Consider the following 23,826-nt stretch of genomic DNA (forward strand, 5'->3'; position numbering starts at 1 on the left):
AGCGAACGCATCAGATGCAATACAGATCCTTTATGTCTCAGTTAGAACGACGAATGTGTTTGTTCGGTTCGTGTTGAAATAACAGTAACGAAATGACATTTGCCGTCTCAACTTCGATGGCGAACTTGAAGAGTCGCAGCTAATTGCTTCAACAAACGTTTATACAAGTATTACCGTACCAACTTCTGTTTGAAGTGGGGGTTCCGGGACTCTCAAGGTCGAGTTTTTCCCAACGCATTCTAGAGATGATTATCATAAAATGACGCTTCGCTTTTTCCATTAATTAGCTAGCAGAGGCTCTACAGCAAAACGAAAGTCTACTTCAATGGAATCATTAAGCTTTTTCAAATGTTTCCGGAGCATGTTGTCCTTCTGACCTTTCGCCTATTGTACGCTGGCCAGGAAAATACACGCACGTACGTATCACGCGGCCGTCTGAGCTGCGATGCCATACTTTTGTTTCTAACGGTCATGTGGCCGATTCTCCATGCATATTCAGACCTTAAATGTATGCAAAATACGCTATTCCCTGTTTCTTTAATCGGACCAACTATTCACTGGCCAGTCTCACCGTTGCAGTGGTGCAATAATTGGAGTACCGTTCACTGCTGAAAACGATACTACTGAAGAGTATTCAATTTCGAGTATTTTGAAACCGCGTCACATAGCTTCTCGGTATTTTTACTCTGGGCTATAATAGATCAGCTAAAAATGGGACAATCCAGCGAAACGAAGAGAAAACGGTTTATATTGCTACCATATTGATACTAAATAATCTAGCGTAGTGGAGTAACAAGCCAGGTAAACCTATATGCATTTTCACAGTTGAACGGTTACTGATAAATGATCCAACTACTAATTAATTGCTTGCCTGGTCAACAATATAACAGCTTTTATCTTAAATATCTAATACAAAACAACTTTAATCTGATCCGCAACTATTACCATATTTCTCTTCTGTTGTGTAAAATTGAAGGCTTTCATGGAGTCGAATAGATCGATTTTGTCAAAGATCAATGTGAAAGGGGCTTGGAAAAAGAGCAAAAGCTCAATGCGGGAATATCAAATTTTTTTTGCTGGCAATAAAATCAGTTCAACAAAACCCTGACACGGATACTCAACTGTATAGCTAGATTTAGAGTGCTCTTAATTATATGGCGCAATAGTGAACATGTTGAACTTTTAAGCGAATGAACATGAAAGCCATCGACTGCTTTACGATTCAATGGAACGTATTCTGTAGCTAGGCTCGCAGTTGACGATACGTCGGCGCAAGAAGCGACCCTTTTGAGCTATTTCTGGAGACTGACTCGTATTTGGTCAAGGTTAAGGTTTCTTATCGTAGCATCAAGCTAGCCAACGCCTGAATAGCCAGCTTTGAGGCCTATATATGTATACATGTGTGTTTCTGGCTGTGTGCGTGCATATGTATGTGCATGCATAGAAGCGACAGTGTCTCACGTTGGTGTTTTCTAACAACTTTCGTCGACCTTCGATCTCTACCCGACCCCTTTCTCGAATGAGGTCGGTCAGACTTTTCCTTCTCTGAAGCACCCGAGTAACTTACATACGTAAGTGGTGGAGAAAATACGAGAGCTGCGTTGCAACAGCAGCAGCAACTATAGTGCGAGCTTGGCATAGGACAGAAGGCGTTCCAAATTCGATTTCTATGCACGTGCCATACGTTTTCGGGTCGTCGATATGTTCCGTAGAATTCACTGCGGCCGTCATTTTTCTGTTCCCGCCTCGCGGAAAAGAGTGGAAGAATCAGAAGGTAAAGTTGTCTGGTTTTGTATGACGTTTTGTGTGGCGAAATCCCGAGGAGTTGGTGCTGGAGTTGTTACTGGGCGGACACAACCCTTCCGAATTTTTCTTCTCCTTCATGAACCTTTCCTTCGCGGGTGGCGTCAAATCATGCAGCTTTTGTATCTCATTCGGGAGGCGTCAGAGGACGAGCATGCCTTTCTCTGCCTTTGTGCCTTCACTGCTACCCTGCGTAGTTGCTGCCGATGCTGCCAGGCTCCTGTTCATAAGAAGAGACTATGGTTTTTTGTGTCCTTTGACGTAGCCACCCACATACAGTACAAGTAAAGATCTGAGGACGGCGGGGCGACGGGAGTAGGATAAGAGTCCCAAAAAAAGATAGAAAATGTTTTTGTTGATCCTTTGCCGGTTAAAGTAGCGGCAGCAACCGACGCATTAGTGAGCCCAACGACGTTCTTTCGTCTTGGGTTGGTTATTCTTTCTACCAGAGTCACCCAATCCAGCGTTGGATGCCTGCTTTGCCTGTTTTTCTTCCCATTTCTGCCCTTAAAAGAATACCCCTACCCCAACCGCCTCATCCATCCGTCGTTGTGCCGGCGCCTTTGCAGCGATGCCTGTTCCTGTTGTTGCTGCCGCTTCTTGTCTCGACTGAATGCTTACGTCCTTTCTTTTTTTCGTATTGGGGACTCGCCCGCTTCGTCTCGATCGCGATTCACTCCCGACATTGCCGGGCATTAGATCCGCCTGTCCTAGGCGCGGCCTTCGTTTTCGTTTCCTTGTTGCAATTTTCTCTTCCCGCAGCTCTTACCCCTGTACTAAATTACCCCTGCGCCTGCTAGCCTCAGCTTTGAAGACATTTCGATCTTATACCCCCGACCATGCGGACGGTGCGACGTTCGGACTATCTTTCAACAACCTTCTGCTGCCATCGTCTTAGTGTGCACATGTCATGTATGACATCTTGCAAACTGTCTCTTACTGATCTTCGAAATGTCGCTGCCGTCGTCCGGAGAAGCTCTTCGTTTCTTTTTCTTATCCTGCTTTGGCCACGCTCTGCATCTTTAGATATACATCACAGAAAACGAAGAAAAGGTACAACTCTTATGGCTTTTCTCGATATATGTCTGAGCCGACTCTATCTAATGAAGTTTAAATAAACAATTGACCCTGGATTTTTTCATACTTAAAAATATATAGCGCCGGATGTATGTTTTTGAAATTAATTTTTATTTTTATGTTTTATTAGCAATACAGGCAGGAAAGGAATGATAGCATAACACTAATGAGTTCTAACCTTATGATATTTTCCTTTCGGATATTACACTTAACCAACAATATAATGTTCCCGGAGCTCTACCCCTCGATATACCGTAGGTTGATATCTTTGAACGCATTTGACTAAAACCTGATTGAGGCCCAATTCAGAAAAGGCTTGTAAAAAACAGACACAAAGGCATGATGGCTCGTGCAGATAGTTTTATGAGTATATCCTGAGCACAACCTTCTTCCTTTCAGCCCTGCTTTGGCAGAACCCTTGTAAACAGGCGAAGCCAAGCTTTCCCCTCTCTAAAAAAAAATTGCGCAATCATCGGCTTACTTTAGCGTTTACAAACATTCTTCTATAAAGCTTACGGGGCACAGCCGTTTGTGGCGTAAGCCTCTGTCGTCCTATAAGATCAGCACAACACCGCTGCGTTCTCAGTTATCAAGCACCAGACTGGACGTATTAACGAATAAATGCATAAAATGGCAAAATCAACAAAATTCTTCGTTCAGGTTACCGCTGCCACCCATTAAACGGGTAAGTGTCCTTCCCGGTGTCCTATACCCTAATCTTGGCTCAACATTGTGAACATTTCGACAGCTCCACCGGCAATCTTCGCATTATGACCCTGTGGAGACATTGGGAACTCGCCGACCAGATCGATTTTGACATCACTTTGAGCAGGCAACTTCGTGCATTCGAAATATATCACACGGACGCTTTACATCATAGGAAGTGCAAGACTGGGAGGAGGGCGGAAGCGAAAAGTTTGATTACTGTATTTCCTCTTTTCGAAATCGACATCGGAGCGCGGCTCATGAAATACGGTCAGGTACTAAAAAAAAGAAATCGAAGTCAAACTCGCCTTGCTTTTGAAAAAAATGGCAATCTGCAGGACTGACACTAGCTTCTTAACCCACGTTTTGATCTATGCCCCGAACCCTCTCACAAATTTCTCTCTTAACGTATATGGGACGCCCACGAATCGTATACGGTACGACGATCTATCATGAGCACCGACTGGGTCAAAGGATTTTAAGATGTTATTTTAAAAGGAACGTATTGCCACGAAGAGACAGAGACACGAGTATTCGGCTAACGGTGCCGGGCTGGGGCTTGTGGGTTCTGATAGGACAGATAATCTCGCTAATATGATTGGTGATGAAATTTTATTCTGTTGACGTAAATCCGTTGACCACCTCCTGATCTCAGCTCTCTGGGTTGATATAAAAGAGACGCTATCCTCAGTATTTGCTCAGTTGCTGTCTATCGTGCAGTTTCTAAAGACCTGCATCCCGCCGTTTCAACTGCTTACGGTCATCATATAAACGAGGAATCTTTCCTGTGCTAGTGAGGTTCCCTTACTCCCGCTCGACGATGAATGCCCGTGTAGTTATTATTGCTACTGCATTGATGGCCCTGACGTTCGTAACGATCAGTAAGCCCGCTACGGCCCAGATTACTTTCAGTAAGAGCTGGCAGGCAGGAAAGCGTGCCCTGGACGAATGCGCCCAGAAGGAACTCCAAAGCGTCAACCGCATTAAGCAGCTGATTACGGTAAGTGGTTAAAAGAAAAGCATTAACTGGTTCGGTGAAAAATGTTACCCTGGTCAGTGGTAACAGTAACTGCTCGCACTTGCACAATGTATACTTTTAATGTATTCTAAAGTGACGTTCCGTAGATAGTGTGTTTAAGACGTGTCTGTCTGAGCTGTATACTTGAGCCGAAAGCACGAACAACCAACTGCAAAGGAACATTTAAAGCAGGCAAGAATTTTTCCCAACTAAAATGGAACCGCCGTGTGTTTAGTCCGACTATAGATAAGCATACACAGATCGCTTCTTAACATTTCGATTACCTTTTTTTTTTTTTCGCAATTTTATCGCTGTCTCATCAATACAAACTGTCGAATTTGTAGTGATCGTCGAACGAACTGGCATTGCAAAATTTAAGAACACGCAAGAGGGGGTTCATTGTTAGTGGTTACCCATAAGCCATCGTTTTTCTTTTCTACAAAGTAAGAAAGACACTGATGTAACCTTAGACTGAATTTTCTAGTTGTCATAGTTATCATTGACCTCTATGGTCTGAAACTAAAGTAGGCTTAAAGCGAACTACTTTTCCAGGAAGAACGCGTGAGTTTTTGTTCGGTTTCTTATTAAAGTTGCATAATTTAGTTAAAATTAACCACTGTCAGTTTGTTGTGCTGAGCTATAATTGTTGTGTAGGCCACGATTGGCCAAGATGATGTGTAACTGGCTCATACAAACGTAATATAACAAATGCGATCTTCCCTCGTAGGCACTTTTAGCTACCTGTGGTTGGCAGAGTTAAAACGATATCGTGCCTGCCATTGGACGGCTACTTGGTGCTTTCCTGTGCAAAAGCGGGTCAAAGTATCACCGGAACAATAGGAAGACGATGAAGTGACATAGAGCACTAAAAATCAATCAAAAATACGCTAGATAGGTTCACTAATAGGAGGTAGAAAACGTTATGTTTACCCCCCCCCCCCCCCTCCCCATTCTTCTAAGTTCGTATACTATTTCTTTATATAGGGTGAAACATCTTTTGACAATTGAAGGGTCATCGTTTCACGTATATAGAAGTAACGAGAAATACACAGGTTCTTTTAATGAAAAGCGGATTCAACTGTACAAAATATTTATGAGGGTCCAGCCTGATAACGCCCCTATTATTTCTATAATAGTGTCTTGTGATCCCATAGAGCTAATATATGTATAAAATACATTAGCTGCAACAATTACTACAATGGTCATTCAGATGGAGTTATCGACTGCTATAAAAATGGTACAATTTAATTTTAAAACAATAATTATTTTTTCATAAAAGTCTACACGTCATACTTCTCATTGACGAAGGCAACACTATAGGAACAGAAAAATTACCATCCGGACAAGCAGGCCATAGAGCATCACTGTAGTGTGTGAAATAGTGTCCATACCGATCCAGTGATGTCATCTTCAGGCTTTCGAGAAGCGCTCTGTGACCTTATTAAACTAAAAGTTGGATCTTCATTCCTGAAGAGATACTGAGGGCGCCCAGGACACAGTTGACTCACTGAAACACTGTATTCAAAAGACTCTATATTCGCGAAGTGATTGGTGAAATCGATACTACGCCAAACTGTGATTTAAATTTACGTGAAGCGGATTAAGTTACCAAGCAAACAATCCTTGGAAGAAGTTTGTCTAATATTATTCGCATAGTTACGTTGCTTGCGTAGTGCAAGTTATCTCCCCTAAGCTGAGCTAAAGTGAGAATAAAGACACGCACATGTTTTTGCATATATCCTACCAGTTTAGAGATATTTTTTTAACTGTCCAGTTTTTGATGACTCTGAAGAACTTGTTTTCCCACACACTCAAGTGTTTACATAGTACCCACCTGTATGACAAATCTGAATTCCCGCGCAACGTTCCAGATACTACGCCTCTTGCCGTACAGCGTCTGTTCGCCAGAAACGGCGTCGGTGACCACCGCAGACCACGTTGACAAAATGGTCTCGTCCGACAAACGCTATAACATATATGTTTCGTTAATAACTAGACCTATTTAAACGCAGACATTAGCCGTTTATCTTCTTAAGTCAACATCTCGTTCACTGTCCCAGAGAAAATTTTTATTGAAGATCCGTCTCAGCCTTACCAGGTATACAGTGAACAGTAGGCATGCTTCTGAGCGGTGCTTGTCGTCGCATTCGCGTCACGCATACGTAAAATAGCCCTGTTGTCGTTCAGCGCTTTTACGTGACGTCTGCCTTGTTCTCGGTAATCTATAGACGATGCGTGTGCACGCGCTACCTCTATCAAATTCGACAAGGATTCTAAAAGCTATAAAAATTTCTGACTATGTGTTCTGATATATATAAGGTCATCTAGATTATTGAAATTTTGATGACGGGCAAAATGGATCTAGCCGCTACCTACCTATATATGTATGCGTGTGTAGACTTCCGAAAATTCTTATAACTTAAGCTTGTTTCATTGATTTTTTTTAAATTCCCTCTTTAGGGACAAAGCCTTTGTTTTTTTGTGGCTGAAACTTTTCCTACCATTATTGAACCTAGCTATTACAGGCTTCAAAGCTGTGGCTCGTCATGGGGATCACTAGACGGCGGTTGCTGCCAGGCCACGTTCGTGCAGCTCCGTTGCTCTCCCTGGTGAATGTACATGTTGCACAAGTACGGCGCAGTAGAAGGAGATGTGGGTCTGAAGCTGAAGCATAGTCCTGCTGCAACAGCAGCCACTATTACCGCCGTCATGGTGGCATGGGATAAAGTGGTCCCCATCTGTTTAGACACTCTCTGCTTTCCTCCTGCAGCGTAACCGTTTGGCGTCTGTATGTCCGTTCAGTAACAGAACCGCGCTAGTGGCATTGGAATATGGCACGCGCTGTGTGAATGCAGACATGCGCTATTCTCCGTCGTGGTGATGTGTATATAGATGCAGCGACATAGAATGCTGCTGTTACTGGCATTACGGCGCTGGCTGCCTAGCTAGCGTCTCGTTGTCTGCTTCCTATTCTTTCATGTCGTTCGAACCCGTGCGACCACAGCGGCCCCAAGCGGGCCTCACTATGAGAATGCAAGGATATGCAAGAATACTGTAGGATGCTCCAATGACGAGAGCGAGAGACAGAGGTGGAGAAAGGGGGAGGGTTAGAAACAAACAACGAACCAACGCTAGCGGCGAACGAAGGAGCGACACTGGGGTCTAAGACTGACTTGCGATCGCGAACCACCAATACGTCTGAATAAAGAAGAGATATGGGAAGGACTGAAAAGAGAAAGACCCCAGTATCCAAAGGCAAACCTTCCGTATCCAATACAAAAGCTACCTTCACTTGAGAAAAATTTTATTCTTGCTGTAGCGTCATTCTCCTGAGGGCCACCTGTAAAGGCCTACCCTTCAATGGGAAACATCCCCGGCGGCTCCTTGTATAGACGACACCAAGCGACGTCCATGACAGAATACAGCGGGAGAGATTGGCAACATGTTGAAATATATGCCTTTGAATATAACAAGCACATAACGTTCACAGCAACCACACTAACGATAACTACGACAGAAAACACTGTGCGGGCACTGTTTCTACCAATAGCCGTAGACTCCGTATATCCCATAGCGGATCCCGTGGGCCAAGGGGTTCTGAACATATTGGAACGGATTTGTTTCACACAACAGAAGAGGTGCGGTCTAATAGGCAAAAAGACAGTAAAAAGAAACAAGTCTGGCACTCAAACCAGGGGTAACCATTCGTAGGATCGCCAAAACCGTCATAACATCAAGCTTTTGGAGAATGAAAGAACGCATTAAACGGAGAAAAGGAACAAAGCTGATAACCGTAATGCCCATTTTAATAAATTGGGCGCATTGGTTTTAATATATTGCAATGTCTTGTGGTATATGTGAATATATGCAGGGGAGTCTGGGGCTATGTGGATTCATATTTACACTTGAATTTTTTAGCAGTTGGTCTAATAGAAAATTCAGTGATGCAAGTTGCACTAAATTTCTAAAAAATTTGAAGGTATTAAATATTCCAATTAGTGTTCCCTTACTAGAAAAAAAACGAAGTAGCCCACATAGACCCTATTCCATATAGCCCTACCTAATCCTATGCGTGTATTGCATAAAGCTATACCTATCATTTCAACTAAAAGTTTAACACAATCCCAGCTTTATTAAGCAAAAACACTGAACCTAAATTGCGAGGTCATCAGTTTATAACGGTTAGTGGAAATAATGACCATTCAGATTGTTTTGAATTACCGTTTTGGTGCATTAACCCATCTATAACAAAAGTGACGAATATACTAATACCATTTTTATTGACTCCTTCTATTATCTCAGAGAGGGTTTAAGGTCGGCATTATCACCTTGTGTTATATGCTACGGAGGCGACTGTGGTGGTAAAAATGTTCATCTCAGTCAGCGTTAGCTGAATTAAGTGTAATAGCTCCGTTGATTCAAGTAAATACACTGTCGTACACGGAATAGCGTCGAAATAAAGAATAACACTTTGACGTAGTCTCAACTTGCTTCTGTTGTTGTTTCTAATTCTGCTCTGTTGCAGAAGGAGGCTATAGCCCTACTGCAATGTCGAAGCGACCCCCTTGAGTAAAGTGTGCTTTGACACTCGGTCGGTCGGTCAATGAGAAACAGACGGAAAAAAGGGAAGGACATCAGGCGAAAGAAGAGTCTGCAGGTGCTCGACTAGGACAGGGTAGTAGGACACAAGCTGACGGCCAAATCCAAGAGGGCAACTTGTCGTGGTAAACAAAGAGCTATGCCGAGTACGCCGAGAGATACCGAATGGCAAATGGAACGAAGAAGATCTAAAAGAACGAGAACGTTGAAAACCAAAGGGATCACCGGATCGCCTTTGAGACCGCAGAAACAGCCGCTGTCACCACGATCAAAGTCTTCGCACTATACGAGCGCTGACGAAGCCTCTGAATAAGAAAACGGGACTGTCCATAAGTCCACCGTAGTTGTCCTTAATCCACACGGAAAGGCAAAACGAACCGCGAAAGCGGAAATAGTGAAAACAGCACAATTCAAAACGGGAAAAAGCAGAACAAATTACTAACAACCGCGTAGCGAGAAGAAGACCTAAACAATGGATGACAGAAATAATATACAGGATATATATATATATATATACATACTCATAGTTAATAATGATGATTTGAGAGTAATAAAGGACAGCTGAAAATTCTATTGAGACGCAAAAGATGATCGTATAGTGGGCATCGTTGCAGAACGATAACAATACTGATAACAGCAACGGCTTGCGAAGGCTAATAGAGTTATGAATAGGAAAGGCTATGAGGAGTATAATTTAGAACGAATGTGTGGAAAATGGCTTGTTACAATCCGTTATTAAGGCAAGAAGGCCGAAAAGGCGATCTTGAGTCGACCTAAATAAATGTCTTGCAGTTAAATGAAATATTGCCAACAGTAATGACGTTCCTACCCATACTATATGTCTTCCTTTGGTTTTCTTTTTTGTACTTGCACATTTCTCCTTGTTAAGAGACGGCTGGCATGTTGCTCGATACAAAAGTTCTGTGATTCCTGCCTAGCAAGTGTATAGATAATACATTTATCGAACAGGCAGCGTGCTATTTTACTTTATACACCTACCTAGCTCTCATATCATTGCGATATGGATCATGATCATTTTGCCCTATTATTTGACTCCAAGCTGCTTCCCAATTTGATCCCAGGATAGTCTGGCCCAATCAACTGGGGAGTATTATTCCGTTCTTGTCCAAAACAACTCTCAAAGTTCAAAGATTCGAAAAAAATGTTCCTCAATTGACGGCCAGCAAACAATGTATCGTGTTATAATACTGACAGGTGTCTCGAACGTTAGATGGAGCCGCAAGTGGATATTTTCTTGATGCAGGTAGCACCCCTTCGTGGCTTGTTCGCACAAAACTGCAGAATTGCTTTCCGGTATTGGCGTTTGTAAAAATAGAAGCGTCGATTATATTCATTCTTTTTAATTGTTTATCTTCTGTTTCTTTGCTATTAAAGGCGCGAGCTTGTTAAGCTGTCTTTTCTAGAGATGCTTCGATATCAGACGACGTTTTATACGCTCCTGGCACAGACACCGTAATTTCCTGTTCATCATCGACGACTCCTATAGAACTAGTACAAATATGGCACCCGTTTGTACTTGCAGTACAGGTTCTTAGAGCTTGCAATGAGAGGTACGGAACCGAGCTTGCCGTTGCACCTTTAACCATGATTCGAATGGACGTTGATGGGAAGATACGCCACGCCTGCAAGAACGAGCAAGGGATTCTCCCGTACCAACTTATACTAAGAAATGAATAAGTACAGTTGTTTCTGTTGTGCCATGCAATCAAGCCGTTAAATTGATATCTTGAAAGGAGTGAACTGACGGGTGGATCATCTAGCCAACCCCTGTGTATAAGCGGCGGGCCATGTTACATATTAATGAATAGATTTTCAACCAGGTTTTCTCTGACACTGGCTACCGAAACACTACCTGACGTAACAGTGCATTCTGTTCCAAAAGGCGCGAAACGCTGTTTTTTTTTTTCTTGAAAACTGGCTATTAGGTAAACTAACAACTTTTATAGATGCTGGTGTTTACAAATGTCAGAACTCGCGGTCTCTCAAATAGAGAGACACGATATTTGGATGTTGTTTCTTCCAAACCGTTTATTGTGCGCATATTGAAGATGAAGCTTCTTCATTTATACCTTCATCTTCAGAAGGAATAGTGTCAGTTGATTCACTGAATACTGAATGGATTGACATCTAAAGGGTGCGTTTATTAGGCAGTAAAAACGTATGATCTGCTTAAAGAACGGGACCGAGTACAATGGGAATTCTTTGTGCGGACGTACGATCGTTACTGTACCAAGAAGGTGTACTTTAATCTCGGCATCCAATTAACTTATTTATGCTGCGGGGTGATTTTTTTTATCTAGTTGAAAAGTAACTGGATGCTAAGTTTTCGAAGCAAGCTTAGCGTATCGTGAATTAGTGAAGCTATCAATACACTGTGTGCACGCACGATGTTTCACATTTGTTATATTGACATTTTTTTTTCTCGCTATTTTACTGCTAAACATAAATTATTTAAGAGCATTTCCCTTTGCTTTTCGGCGTTTTTCTCTGGCTTCCAGCTTGGACATCAAAGATATTGTCTGGCCGTTCACAATGAGCACTATAGTTTTTCTTTATACCTGTATCGAGTGCCATTATCAAAACCTTCGTTTGTTAGGACAAAACTGCATGAATCGTCAAAAATTATCGCAAGAAAGCTGATAGTAGATCTCAGAATTTCTGCAATGAAGTATCAAATAAACGACCGAGCCTCCTATCAGATACAATTAGCACTCATGTCGGAGCACATCAGGAATCTCACTAACGCAATGACGAGCAGAGTATGTCCGCATGGCAGACAACGTAAGTAAAGGCTGACGTAAAACTATAGGCGAGAAACAAACGCTCTTATCCTTTATCTGGAAATACATATGTCTATATAAAGATGTGGAAATGGAACGAACGTACAACATAGTGTCAAGCGTGGGCTCTTTCTTCAAGCAAAGATTTCCTACTTTTATCACTCTGTTAAACAGGAATAGCATAGGTCTAGTTATCATACAGAACGTAATAAGCTGAATTTTATTTTTGCGAACTAGATAAAATTCTCCATAGCAAAAGCTAGCAACGTGACAAATAAAATTTCAGGTATCAGGTACGATAGATGCAAAAGGATAAGCTACGGCCTTCTTCATTCGTCACAGATTTTTTTACTTTAGCTGTGTTTCTCATAAGAATTGGAATAGTTCTATCATGTTAACTATGGTGCATTGTACTGAGTCATCAATACAGCCGCCGCAATAGAATGAATAGAATAGAAAAAAAAAATCCTATTGGATTCGTTGTGTATGCTCGGGCTGCCGAGGCTCGGAACGAATGGTGGTGCCTAAGGTGATATTACGTAAGTACGCGTCGAGGAATAAGCACGAACAAACAGCACAGTTTGTTAAATCTGATTTATCTTAGAAAGAACATCAGAAAGCCAGAAGTCGAATCAGACTTTCAAGAGGCACCACATTTACAAACTGTTGATAGGAGGAGCTAATATACATGAATTATATTTTGTTCTCTCCAATATTTGTCAGATATTCACCGATTGAAGGGCGTCACGAATCGAAATGATCTGACTTTTCCGAGGTGAATCAACAGTGTGAAAATTATTTAGAGGAGAAGTATACGGCGGAAAAATTATCACAACATTGCATTACTAATAGCAAAAATATACCGCATCTCCTGAAAATAATTTTTTCTAGTTTATGGGTAGAATACTGTTTGTCAGTTATGTCTAAGGGTCCGTTCAGGTAAAGTCGTTTACAATGCCTTATCGTTGCACCTGTTTACGCATATTTTGCGTGTAATTTCGCGTCAGAGTAGATACGACTGAATTGGTTCTTACGTAACCGTCCCACGTATCTATTCGATTTTTTCCCTAACTAATTATCTAGTTTATAGCTAATAGTCAAGCATGAGAGCAGAAATCTGATAAAAGCAGAAAACTGATAATCAATTGATAACATTTTTTGCCAGAGTTTGGCTGATCGAAATTTGATCATATATCATTGCAAGTATCAGAGGAGGCCAAAGATAATTACCTTTCCATACTCTCTTTTCTCTGGGGCGCACTTCTGCGCATGTATTCAGGTCATCTACAAGCTACACTAAACTGTTATTGCATTGTAGCCGTTGGAGTCTAGGGATCGGGTACAGGAGCAGAGCGCTCCCAAAGGGGATCTATACTACTCGAGAAAAAGTTGCAGTTAGCCAGCCATTCGGACCGATTAAGCCCAGTAGTCTCGAATTCGGAACCTTTATAATTACTTAGAAGCCTCAAGTTAAGGCTAATAATTTGATTGTGGAAATGTGTAACTACCATGTTATGTTATTTCTGTATAATACTGTCCGTATGGTTTTTCATATTACACAGTCTGCCAACTAAATCTTACTCGATTTGTGTGAAGATTTTTTTGAGTTCGCAAAAACTGCAGGTGAACCATTGCCAGACGAACCAGCTAGCTTCAAGCCGAGTCTCTGCAAGCTAAGCATCCATTGAATATATATACTAGATTTTTATGGTTTCACACCATCAAAAATGAAAACGTCGATTTCCGTACGTTTCGCAGAAGACTCGTAGTGAGTCATTTCGCGCTGAACGATTCATATCGTCGGTGTTATATTGAGGCCATACAAATACAAGCAGAGATAACTAAACACCTATTCAGTGCTACGTAACCAACGCTAGAGGATTGTTCGGCCCATCAAAAACGAAATTCAGGAACTTTGTCTGGTGCCGAAGTATTTCACGATAAGCGCCTCTCTTAGACTTGCAGAGACATAATTTATCCATCATGTCAACATCATCACCTTCGTTCCTGTTTTATTAGAATATAGTAGCGGTCGTACGTTGTTAGAAATATTATTAAGCGTATGTAGTTAGGTGTGATTAGGATATCGGTTTCAACATCTTTTCTTGACTGCTATAAGTACGAATAATATAATGTTATCTATGCATCTTATAAATGTTCTAAATAATAATATCTCTATAGGCTGCCAAGGATGCCCATATAGCCAGCTGGCAGTATCATTTTATAGAGGAAAATTAAGTGTGGCCGAAACAGACTGAAGTTGTCCCTTGTTTTTTTTTCACAGACATACGCATACTGGAGAGACATATGTAAGCCAACTTCCAGAAACGAAAGACGCTGGGCTAGTACAGGGTCGAGCCGACGGAGAACTTTGCAAGAAAAGAACACTTTTAAATTATGATGAACGAAATACCCATAGTGTTCAAGCAAAACGCACATGCTATCCGCCACTTTTATCTTACTTTATTCAGTTTATCGATACGCCGATACGTATGATTGATAGTTGTATTATCATCGCAGCTTACCTTAACCGATGCCTTTATATCTTCATAAATTCCTTGAGAGATTATGAATTTGGCAACGATTTCGGAGTATTACCAAAAATGGCTACCCCAGAGGCAATGAAATGTGGTCGGATGAAAAAAATGAAGGAACGCACATCGGTGCCATGGACACAAACTCACTGTGACAACCTTGTGATCATTACGAATATTCTTGCAATTGTCTCTAACTATGCAGTCGTTATCAGCGTGTGACGATTTCATAAATACTTCGATACCTCTATCCAAATATAAATATGCTATCGTCTTCTGGCTTTCCGTTCAATGCATATAAGTGGTACTTATTGAAATCTCTGCCCTAGAATCCGCTCGCAATAATTCTCCGTCTATTTCGTTAAATATATCTTGCTGTACGCAAGCCTTCGAACAGCATACATGCGCGTGTGTACGTGTACGTAGAGACTCGAAATAACACGGTTCGGGACTAAGGCGATGCCAATCTTGAAAATTAAAAAACTAGTTGACGTAAGATGAGAGCGTAATAACAACAAACCGAAAGTTATTGTCTCTAGTGAAATGGTTCACGTGCCGAATGGCTGTGGAGGGGAAGCTTCAGCAATCATAAACATTCGTTCCACCTTGATTGCTTCTCCAAACAACATCTGTCCGCTTCATCTACGGTTTGAAGTCTCATAAATGACGGTCTGAAGCAAACACACGTTGGCTTATTCGACGGCGTCCGACCGTATTCTCGACTGCGTAGCGAAAAAAAACATCTCGTTCATTCAACATCTCCACTTAACGAAAACGAAATAATTATCGAATAAAAAAAGATAGTGAGCACAGGAGGTAAGCAGGCACATATGCTGCACGGAATGGCAGTTTGAGTCAGATGCACATAAAAGTAAGATTGAAAAAAAAAAAGGCAAAATATATGCAAATAATTTTCATTAGACTTGGCCAACTAAGCTGAAAAAATCGCTTCGCTGGTCCGCCAGCAGCGCAACGCCGTTCCTCAAGGAGAACCTGCACCCCCGCCAAAACTGTTTCAGAGCTATATCGAAAGCAAATCGCCGTAAGAATGTCTTCAAACAATAATATCTATAATAATCTACCGTGAAGATTTAGATCAACGGCAACGAAACAGAGTAAAAGTAAAACGATAGAACGGTATGGATGAATTAAAAGCCCGTTCTCGCCGGCGGGATCTAGGCTCGAGGCCCACGACTGGTGAAGTTGTCAACCAGTTCCGTCCGTCTGGTCGACTATTCCATAGAAAAGGGCAAGTTTGCTAGAAATCTTTTGATTCGTTCGGCTTTGTATTTAAGGACGAAGAAAATGGCACCGAGACCACCGTTGGTGTTATGCTGTTTGCTATTATTATCATCTCATATCTCAGCCGCCACAGCTACCACTGTTTCACGGTTTAGTTATTGCGACCGACACTAAACAGTCATACGCAAATGCACGTGTGCGTTTAACAACAGTAATTTTCGAGTAATTTTTCATTGTCTCTGTCTTGCTGTTCAAACTCTCCAGCCTTGTTAGGTTGCATTTTCAATTTTAGGTTTTCTAGCAGTACCAATTAGATGGTTCGTACCGATACACAGGACAGCGTAATCACAGCACACTTTGTCCTGATCCCAAGCCATGGATGGCGGAACGGATGTATCGACTTTGATGCCCATCTCGAGGGTTCCCCAGACTCGTCTCTCGAGTCTCCCTGCATCTCGCCTTACTCTTCTTGTCCCCATCACCAAGCTGAGCCGACTCGCCGACACCGGCAAATAGCAGCGACATCCGGAGATCAGCACGTGTACGTGCAATGGAACGACTGCGCGCGTGCGCGCACGTGATACTTTTCCACCTCTATTTCATTAATCATGGATAGTAATGGTGGGAATACAATCACTTAGCAACTAACGGCTGTCAGCTTTCCCGTCTCCTGCTACAACACATTTGCCTTCGTCCTAGTTAACGATAATAACTACAGCTTTACCTTGCTTGACCTACCCATAAGATACATAAATTGATGACAAGTGCACATAGAAGACCCGGGCATAAGTGAAAGGCGAGCGGGTATCGGCTGACGCGATATAATTATTATCGCTTATTATTATTATTATTATTGTCAAATATCCCTCTTTCCCGCACGATAACATAATTTATTTAGTGAATGCCATATAATCGCGCCCAGTTCTGAAAGAGTTCCAACTATTGGCGTCTGCCTCGCGTCCTAGTTGAACGTAAAAGTGGCAATTCATAGCGCTACGTCAGGATCGAAAAGAGGACGTTGTTCAGCTGTATGCAATGATGAGCAGTAACAATAAGTTCTAATCGTCACTTAAGTGGAGGCGAAGAGCAAAGAAATGCTGTCGATTTGTATACAGTAGCAGACTGATAGGAATACCAATAATGATATAAAATAACATGGACTAGTAAAGTAACCAGTCATCTTCACCGTCACCAAGCGACGTCTATGGTGCGGTTGCTGATTAGTCAGTTTCCGGTGATTATTATATCTCTGCTTGGCGTGTGTTGTCGTATAGGAACGAAATGGCGATGCTTGCGTTTGTTCGGTGAAACTATATATCCGCAGAGTTGATGCATTACGCACACGTAAAAACATCGTAGCAATAGAACAGAGAACCAGAAAGGAAAGTGCTATTGGCGTTGCCGTATTCTTCTTATATTATCACAGACAGCTGGCCTCTATGCACGGGAGCGCGAAATAGAACAAATAGCTTCAACCACTTCAGAAGTGAGGACGGTCCCATTTAGCAGGGTGGGAGATAGTTAAAAGAAACAACAAGAATCCGTAGGCCCCATGTCACAATACGCCGTACAGCATCACTTGCCCGCGCACAAACATCGAGCACTTAGTGTGCAGGCTTCAAGAGGTAACCAATCCAACCAACCGTTCAACACTGCTCACTGACGGCCTATTGGCAGCAGTGACGATGCCTCATGTTCGTCCTGTGAACGAGAGATTAAGAGGAGTGTTTGACAGGATGTCACGAAAGGATTTTACGAAATACCAATATCTCGCCCATTGTTGTCCAGGATAATTGTTTTCTTTACTCCGCGAATGCCTAAATAGCAGCGCAAGTGAAATCGCACACGAACGCATCGGGCCTCACTCATGAAGGGTCTCGGCAAATTACTGCTGACAGCATTACGCCATTATGACGACCGTGTCGTTACCCAGTCTCACACGAATAGAAATCATACTTTTGTATCTTAAGTCACCGAATTGTAGGTTACTCAGACTTGGATAGACATCGACTACTGATCGGACTACAGCTACGTTGGGTCTACTACATTGTACGACACATTTGTCATTCACTAGTAGAGAAAAAAATGTCGCTATGAAGAAAATGATAACGCTACACAGTTTGCGCACGATTATTGTTATTACGATGTTATTATTTTTAGGAAGATGGGTGCCATAGGTAAAATATAATGCCTATTTTCTTTTCTTTTTACTTCCCGGAAACCAAATACGCTTGCTATAGTCGCAGTGATCTGCAATTGAATATATACAATTGAACAATTACGTTTTGTATGCATCTTTAAAACTCAATAATCGCCTGTAAGATCGGCATCGGATAAATTGAGAGCATTACATAGAGAATCGACAACTATTTACAAAGTATCTGTTTGTATTTGTTTATCACTGCTACGGCGCTTGATTAATTGTTGGATTTCCTGGCCCATTAAATCCATAAGCTAAAGGATATCGAAGACGATATGTCGCCAGGCTCCATGATAGCAGGAAATGTTGTCGAAGAGGGGGTCGGTTATAGGGGCAAACGTACGTGGCTCGTATAACGGTGCGCCCATTAGTGTGGCCGGGCTTCCGAATTTTACGAAGGATAGGGGATCGGACATCAGCAAAGCTCCTTCAGCTGCAGCTAGTAGTTGATTTTCCCTGCTGTATTTCATTCAAAAAAAAAGTGACGATTTTCTCACCATTAAGCGTACGGTCAACTTCGCACTGCTTTGAAAAATTCGGTTGTTACCAAAAGAACTTTATAACTGTATATATTAAGATTTACATCAATGGTCTTGGCAAATAACTTATTTTGCATTTTTCTGCTGCCGATTCATCCTTACAGACATTTAACGTTGCGCGTCCGCATATGGTCCAACCTATTCGATGGAGCCTGCATGTCCTGTTACGACCTCTTCTATGATATTGGAAGGCCCATCGTGATCTCATACCTCTTGCCTAGTTTCATTTCAATTCCCTTGTTACTATCTTCCCCCGACATATTCTACATAACTATTCTGGCTAAGAGAGTAAGGCCATTTTGTCGTTCCGCTCACCTACCTGCTCGCCAATCAGGTTCGCTAGTCTGTCGTTTCCCGAATTTAATTGCAAACGACATGGAAGAATGTTATGTTTATCGTTTTTTCGGAGAACATTCCATCTTGACAGTTGTAATGGCTATACTTTAGTGGATTATCGGATAACCTAACTAGGCCATTGTTTTGAAGATTGTCGATGTTATACATATCCTCTTATCAGTCATCGTTTCAGATTAAGTTGATTTGTCTAGAAACAGGCCACGAGTAGATTATTCCGTGACAGTACAGTGGTAATGTGTTTGCTTTCAAAATATAGGGACGCGTGGTTGTCTGGACTCGAATGCGAGCGTAGATACGCTCCGTTTCGTAGCGGGAAAATGTCAGCCGTGAAAAGCAATGCCTGATAACTTAAATAATGACAGTAGAACTCGAAACATTTAAGATTTGCCTAGAGAAGAATTTTTTTCTTCATATTATACCTTTTCCTTAACAAACGGAATAACGCATCCTATCTTTGTGCGGAGGGCCGTATATATGAAGAGAATGTGCAGTAATTTTTGACTTTGGTTGTATTACTTAAAAAAAACAGACCTCCGCCGTAGGCTCCGATGTTGAGGTAAAAGCCTATTCTTATAAATTTCGACAAGTGAAAAAAATCAAGTGTATTATTTAGAAATTCTATTAAGAATGACCGCGTGGGTTATACACCGTAGCTAGGATTCTGTCAGTAAGAGAGTTACTGTCAATAGCTACTGTGAAGCGCATATGGCACAGAAATGCTAGACTTATCTCGCTAATAAGCTCGCTAAATATTCGACAAATATATTCGATAAATATAAAAACGCTAGATTTTATATTTATCGAACATTTTCAGTAAATGTATGTTATAAATCGTATGTAGGTTCAAGATTCAATGCAAAGTGATGGCGTTCGTTCTCAGATACTATTACCTACTTTATTCAATCACTTAGCAGAAATTTGTTAAATTATTTTGTCCTACTTCGATGGTTTTTATGTATACTAGGCTTGCTCCTATTTAAGGTATCGTATATAGATTTCAGCAGATTTCATCAAAAGTGCATTATCAGAAAAGATGTTTTTGTAAAACTCATAACTAAACATACGTATAGCACTAAAAAAATCATCTGAATTCGGTTTTATTTTTCTATTGATCTTAGCTTCGTAATTTTATAGTTTGAGCTGCACCGAGAAGGGATAGATGAACGCGAATCCCTCGACCGACAATTAACCAGAAACTATGGCTTAAGTTCTGCCAAACTAATGCAAAAAACTTAAGCTGATGCTAAGCATGTCAATGAACGAATGTGCAGTCGAGCATTTACGCCGTACCATATAGGTTCTACTTTGATTCTAGGACTAGCCGATACTCATCTGTCCAGACAGAAAATTATTTCCCATTTTATTTAATTTCATAGCTTTAAATGTTAGCGATGACGCGTACCATCACTATATGTTCGTCGTGCGTTTATGTCAAGAGCGTCTATACCCTGAACTATATAAGGATTAATCCTAAATAGCATGAACATTAATAAAATCCGACAAATTTAAAACCAGATTTCCTATTCCATCTGACCTTGCTCAACCGGTGTTGGATTAGACCATAATTTGACGTCATACTTCGATCCTATATTTCTATAAACTGTTGGCGCTTTTTTGAATTAATTAAGTATATGCCGATGCCCTAATCGCGGTGTTATACGGCTCTCGACTTAGAAGCTCATAAACCCGAACGCTATAAGTTCAATGAGCGAATGCCCTCAGTGAACGTACTACATGACAATAGACTCACACGTGTACTCTCAGCGTCAATCCCATGGAATGGGTGGCCATAGGCGTGTGCGTACCTGTCTATGACCTAATTAAGTGCCATGGTCAGTTAAATCCGGACCAGCTTAGGCCCCGCCAACGTTTTAACTGCTTTTCTCGACCAAATCGAGCATGTACATGACATGCTGGCTTAGCATTAGCTATCGCATTAAGCTCCCCTCTGACTGTTCGCATAGCCGGCCTCCTGATCCTACTGTCTTTCCAGTTCCACTGCAAAGCGAAAGTGGATGATAGTAGCGGCGGCCGCAAGGTCAAGTAACGATAGAGTCGTCAATGGTATCTGAAGGCCCGTTTCCTTATTTCGCGATAGCTCTCTTCATCTATTTGCTTTCGACAATGCCACTGTAGCCGTATTGTGGGGGTAGTCCCGTTCGGAAGCGGCCTGATTTTTTCCAACTTCGACTGGACCGCCCTGTAGTTCCTCATTGACCATTCGGCTGGGACTCACAATGAGCGCCGCCATTGCTGTCTGTTGTGCAGATTCAGTTTTGATACTGCTTCTGCCGGCTTCATCGCTGACCCGAGCTGCTGTTTCTGATGCTGCTATTATTGTTGGTGTGGTACTGGGAAACGAAGTCCTGTGATCGCTGCTCGGTGTCTCCTAAGGCGTTGGGTCAGTATGGGATACATCCCGTTCAGCGCCATTGGACTTTTCAAACAAAAAAAGATGCTTGATCTCTCTTTCTATAGTAATGACACTTTAAAAACGTAAATATTTTTCAGGCGCAAAGACGATAGCCTATTCCGTCATACGTTGATGAATTTTCATGTCTAACGGAAACGTATTTTGCGTTTTATTAGCTGTTTACTAAAGGAATTTGGCTTGGCTGATTAGGCAAGACATATCATTCTTACAAACTCCATAGTATTGAAGGATCTTTATAAAATATGATACATTTTTAGCCTTTTTTTCAGACGTACTTTTCCTACGTTTTTATTTTAGGCTGCTTTCTCATGACAGCTGCTACTGGAAATACGAAGGCTACAAACAGTGTATGACAGTTATGGCTATTCGATTGTACTTCAGGCGAAAGATGTTTGAAACGTTTTAAATCAATGCCGCGCCTTGACTAGCAGAAACATGTCGAAAAGTAAATACAAATAAAATTGAAATTGTTTAACCAGAAAGCTATGATCAAAATATGTTATATTGGAGTAAATATATGATCCCAATATGTGAATATTGTAACTTTATTGAAGTTAATCGGCTGCTCGAATAGTCATATATAATTAGTATATTGGCTGTAATTAGGCGAGTATGAGTTAATTATCGAATACTGAATAAATGCTGTTCTTTATAGGGGGTATTGTCGACAGAACATATAACTACCTTCGGATAGGTCCCATTGACTGGAACGGCGTGAAAGTTATCAGACGTGACAAATTTTCGTGCGCGTCCATTATAGCTATGTCGAAAGGTAGAATTTAGTTATGCCGGGTTGGGTTTCTGTTTATCAATATTACCGGGTTTCCATTGATCAGTACGAACCTTCATGATTACTGAACTTAGCGGTACACATTCTGTGCATCGGTATCTATAAATATCTCGTAGACAGCTTTATTTGAGGCTGATCGAATGAACTCTTTCTGACATTGTTGAAGCGATGAGGTTGAGACGGTGAGAAAAACATCTGTATCGCTATTGCAACTCTAAGGCAAAAATCCAATAAACATTTTGTATTACAAATTTATAAATGACTGAACAGTAAATTATTAGTTCACAAGTAGGGAACAAGCTTCGAAAAATAAATTGCTTCCCAATAATATAGCAATACTGAACGGTACACAAAGCGCTGCAACGCAGGATAATTTTAATGAAGTTATATAATGTTCATAAAAAACACACAAACCAAAAATTTGCTTCAGAGAACTCTCTCAACAGTTGCTTCGGTCATTCCCCTGTCTAAAGTATTTCCAATAACCTATATAAGAGAACAGTGAAAAACTTATTAAAAACCCGACTTATTTCGTCATTGGCAATTCATTTTGACTAGGTTCTGATGGTGATGCCTCTTGCACAGCTATGTATTATATACCTGAAGCCGCTAACATAGGGATAATTTCCTCTATTGCTCAGCAAGCAAGACAGGTACGCTTGACGCATTAAAAATTTTCTTCTTTAAATAGAGACATATTTGAGAAGTCAATCAAGATGCAAATGGGAAAGATTGCTTTTATGATACGATGAATGATGGATCACTTTGGAAGTAAAGTATCAACTGATATAGGTCCATTAATAGCCAAAAGGAATGGCAAAACGTCGCAAAAAAAGCGTGTAATTTTTTTCCGTGTAACAAATTATTTATCTCCTATACGTATCCTTCGCGAATGGCTAAGTACGATTACCCGGCCGGGTACTGTCACGGTTCGAGATCGAATCCTACATGTACACGGTAGAGGTTCGTTTTACTGCTATAACTCGTTGACTAAACAAATTACAGAGCCCCTGTAACATTTCTATATCACTTCATAGCAATTTGGGGTCGGGACATTGTACTGTAAGAAAGGTACCTATGACAACATTTCTGCTGTATTATTTCCGATCTATATTGGCACAGACGATTATATTTTTTGAGCCTTCCAAATTCAATTGTCATGTTGCCATTTTCCAAGAAAGTTTCTCCAAGAAGAGTAGACGACTGGGTTGCCTTTTTGGCGGTTTATGGGACTTCTAATAACAGACACTGCTTCCTCTAAATTATAACTCAATTGATGTACTCTTCATTGAGAATGCGTGAAAATCCGGCAGCGTGCCTACTCGTCTACCACTCAGACGAACGCAACGTATAGCAGGATTCAGGCCTTTTAGTAGAACGCAAGAAGTCCAAATTCTTGACACAGATCCTGGCCAGGAAGTGAACCGTGAAAACAGTAAGCTCCACAGAAAGCGACGGTGGTTGCAGCTATGGCCTCTACTTTTATCCAAGGATAAAATGTGCGCTGGGCCTGCTATCCACTCGGAGTCAACAGTGCTGGGTCGAGCAACGCGGAAGAAGCCAACTCAGCGGTAAAAAGCCTTCCGGGTTAAACCCGGGTCAGAAGATCAATAGCACGTTTAGAATCGCTGCAGCTGGAGTCACATCAGCCACAACTGCATCAACTGCGACATTTTTTGGGACAGAGGATAAGGACCGCGTTGTAGAAGAAGGCGGGCCTGGATAGC

General features: G+C 41.5%; 1 protein-coding gene across 1 annotated transcript; it reads left to right on the top strand.

The window, feature by feature from the left end:
- The first annotated feature begins 3,843 nt into the window (after window positions 1-3,843).
- On the top strand, window positions 3,844-12,122 carry LOC147752960 (uncharacterized). Its single transcript, XM_086970061.1, has 2 exons — window positions 3,844-4,585; window positions 9,129-12,122. Exons 1-2 carry the CDS (start codon window positions 4,406-4,408, stop codon window positions 9,174-9,176), a joined length of 228 nt encoding a protein of 75 aa, XP_086826187.1. The 5' UTR covers window positions 3,844-4,405; the 3' UTR covers window positions 9,177-12,122.
- Window positions 12,123-23,826: the final 11,704 nt, after the last annotated feature.

Source organism: Varroa jacobsoni, unplaced genomic scaffold, assembly GCF_002532875.2.
Source record: "Varroa jacobsoni isolate VJ856 unplaced genomic scaffold, vjacob_1.0 scaffold_851, whole genome shotgun sequence".
NCBI lineage: Eukaryota > Metazoa > Arthropoda > Arachnida > Mesostigmata > Varroidae > Varroa > Varroa jacobsoni.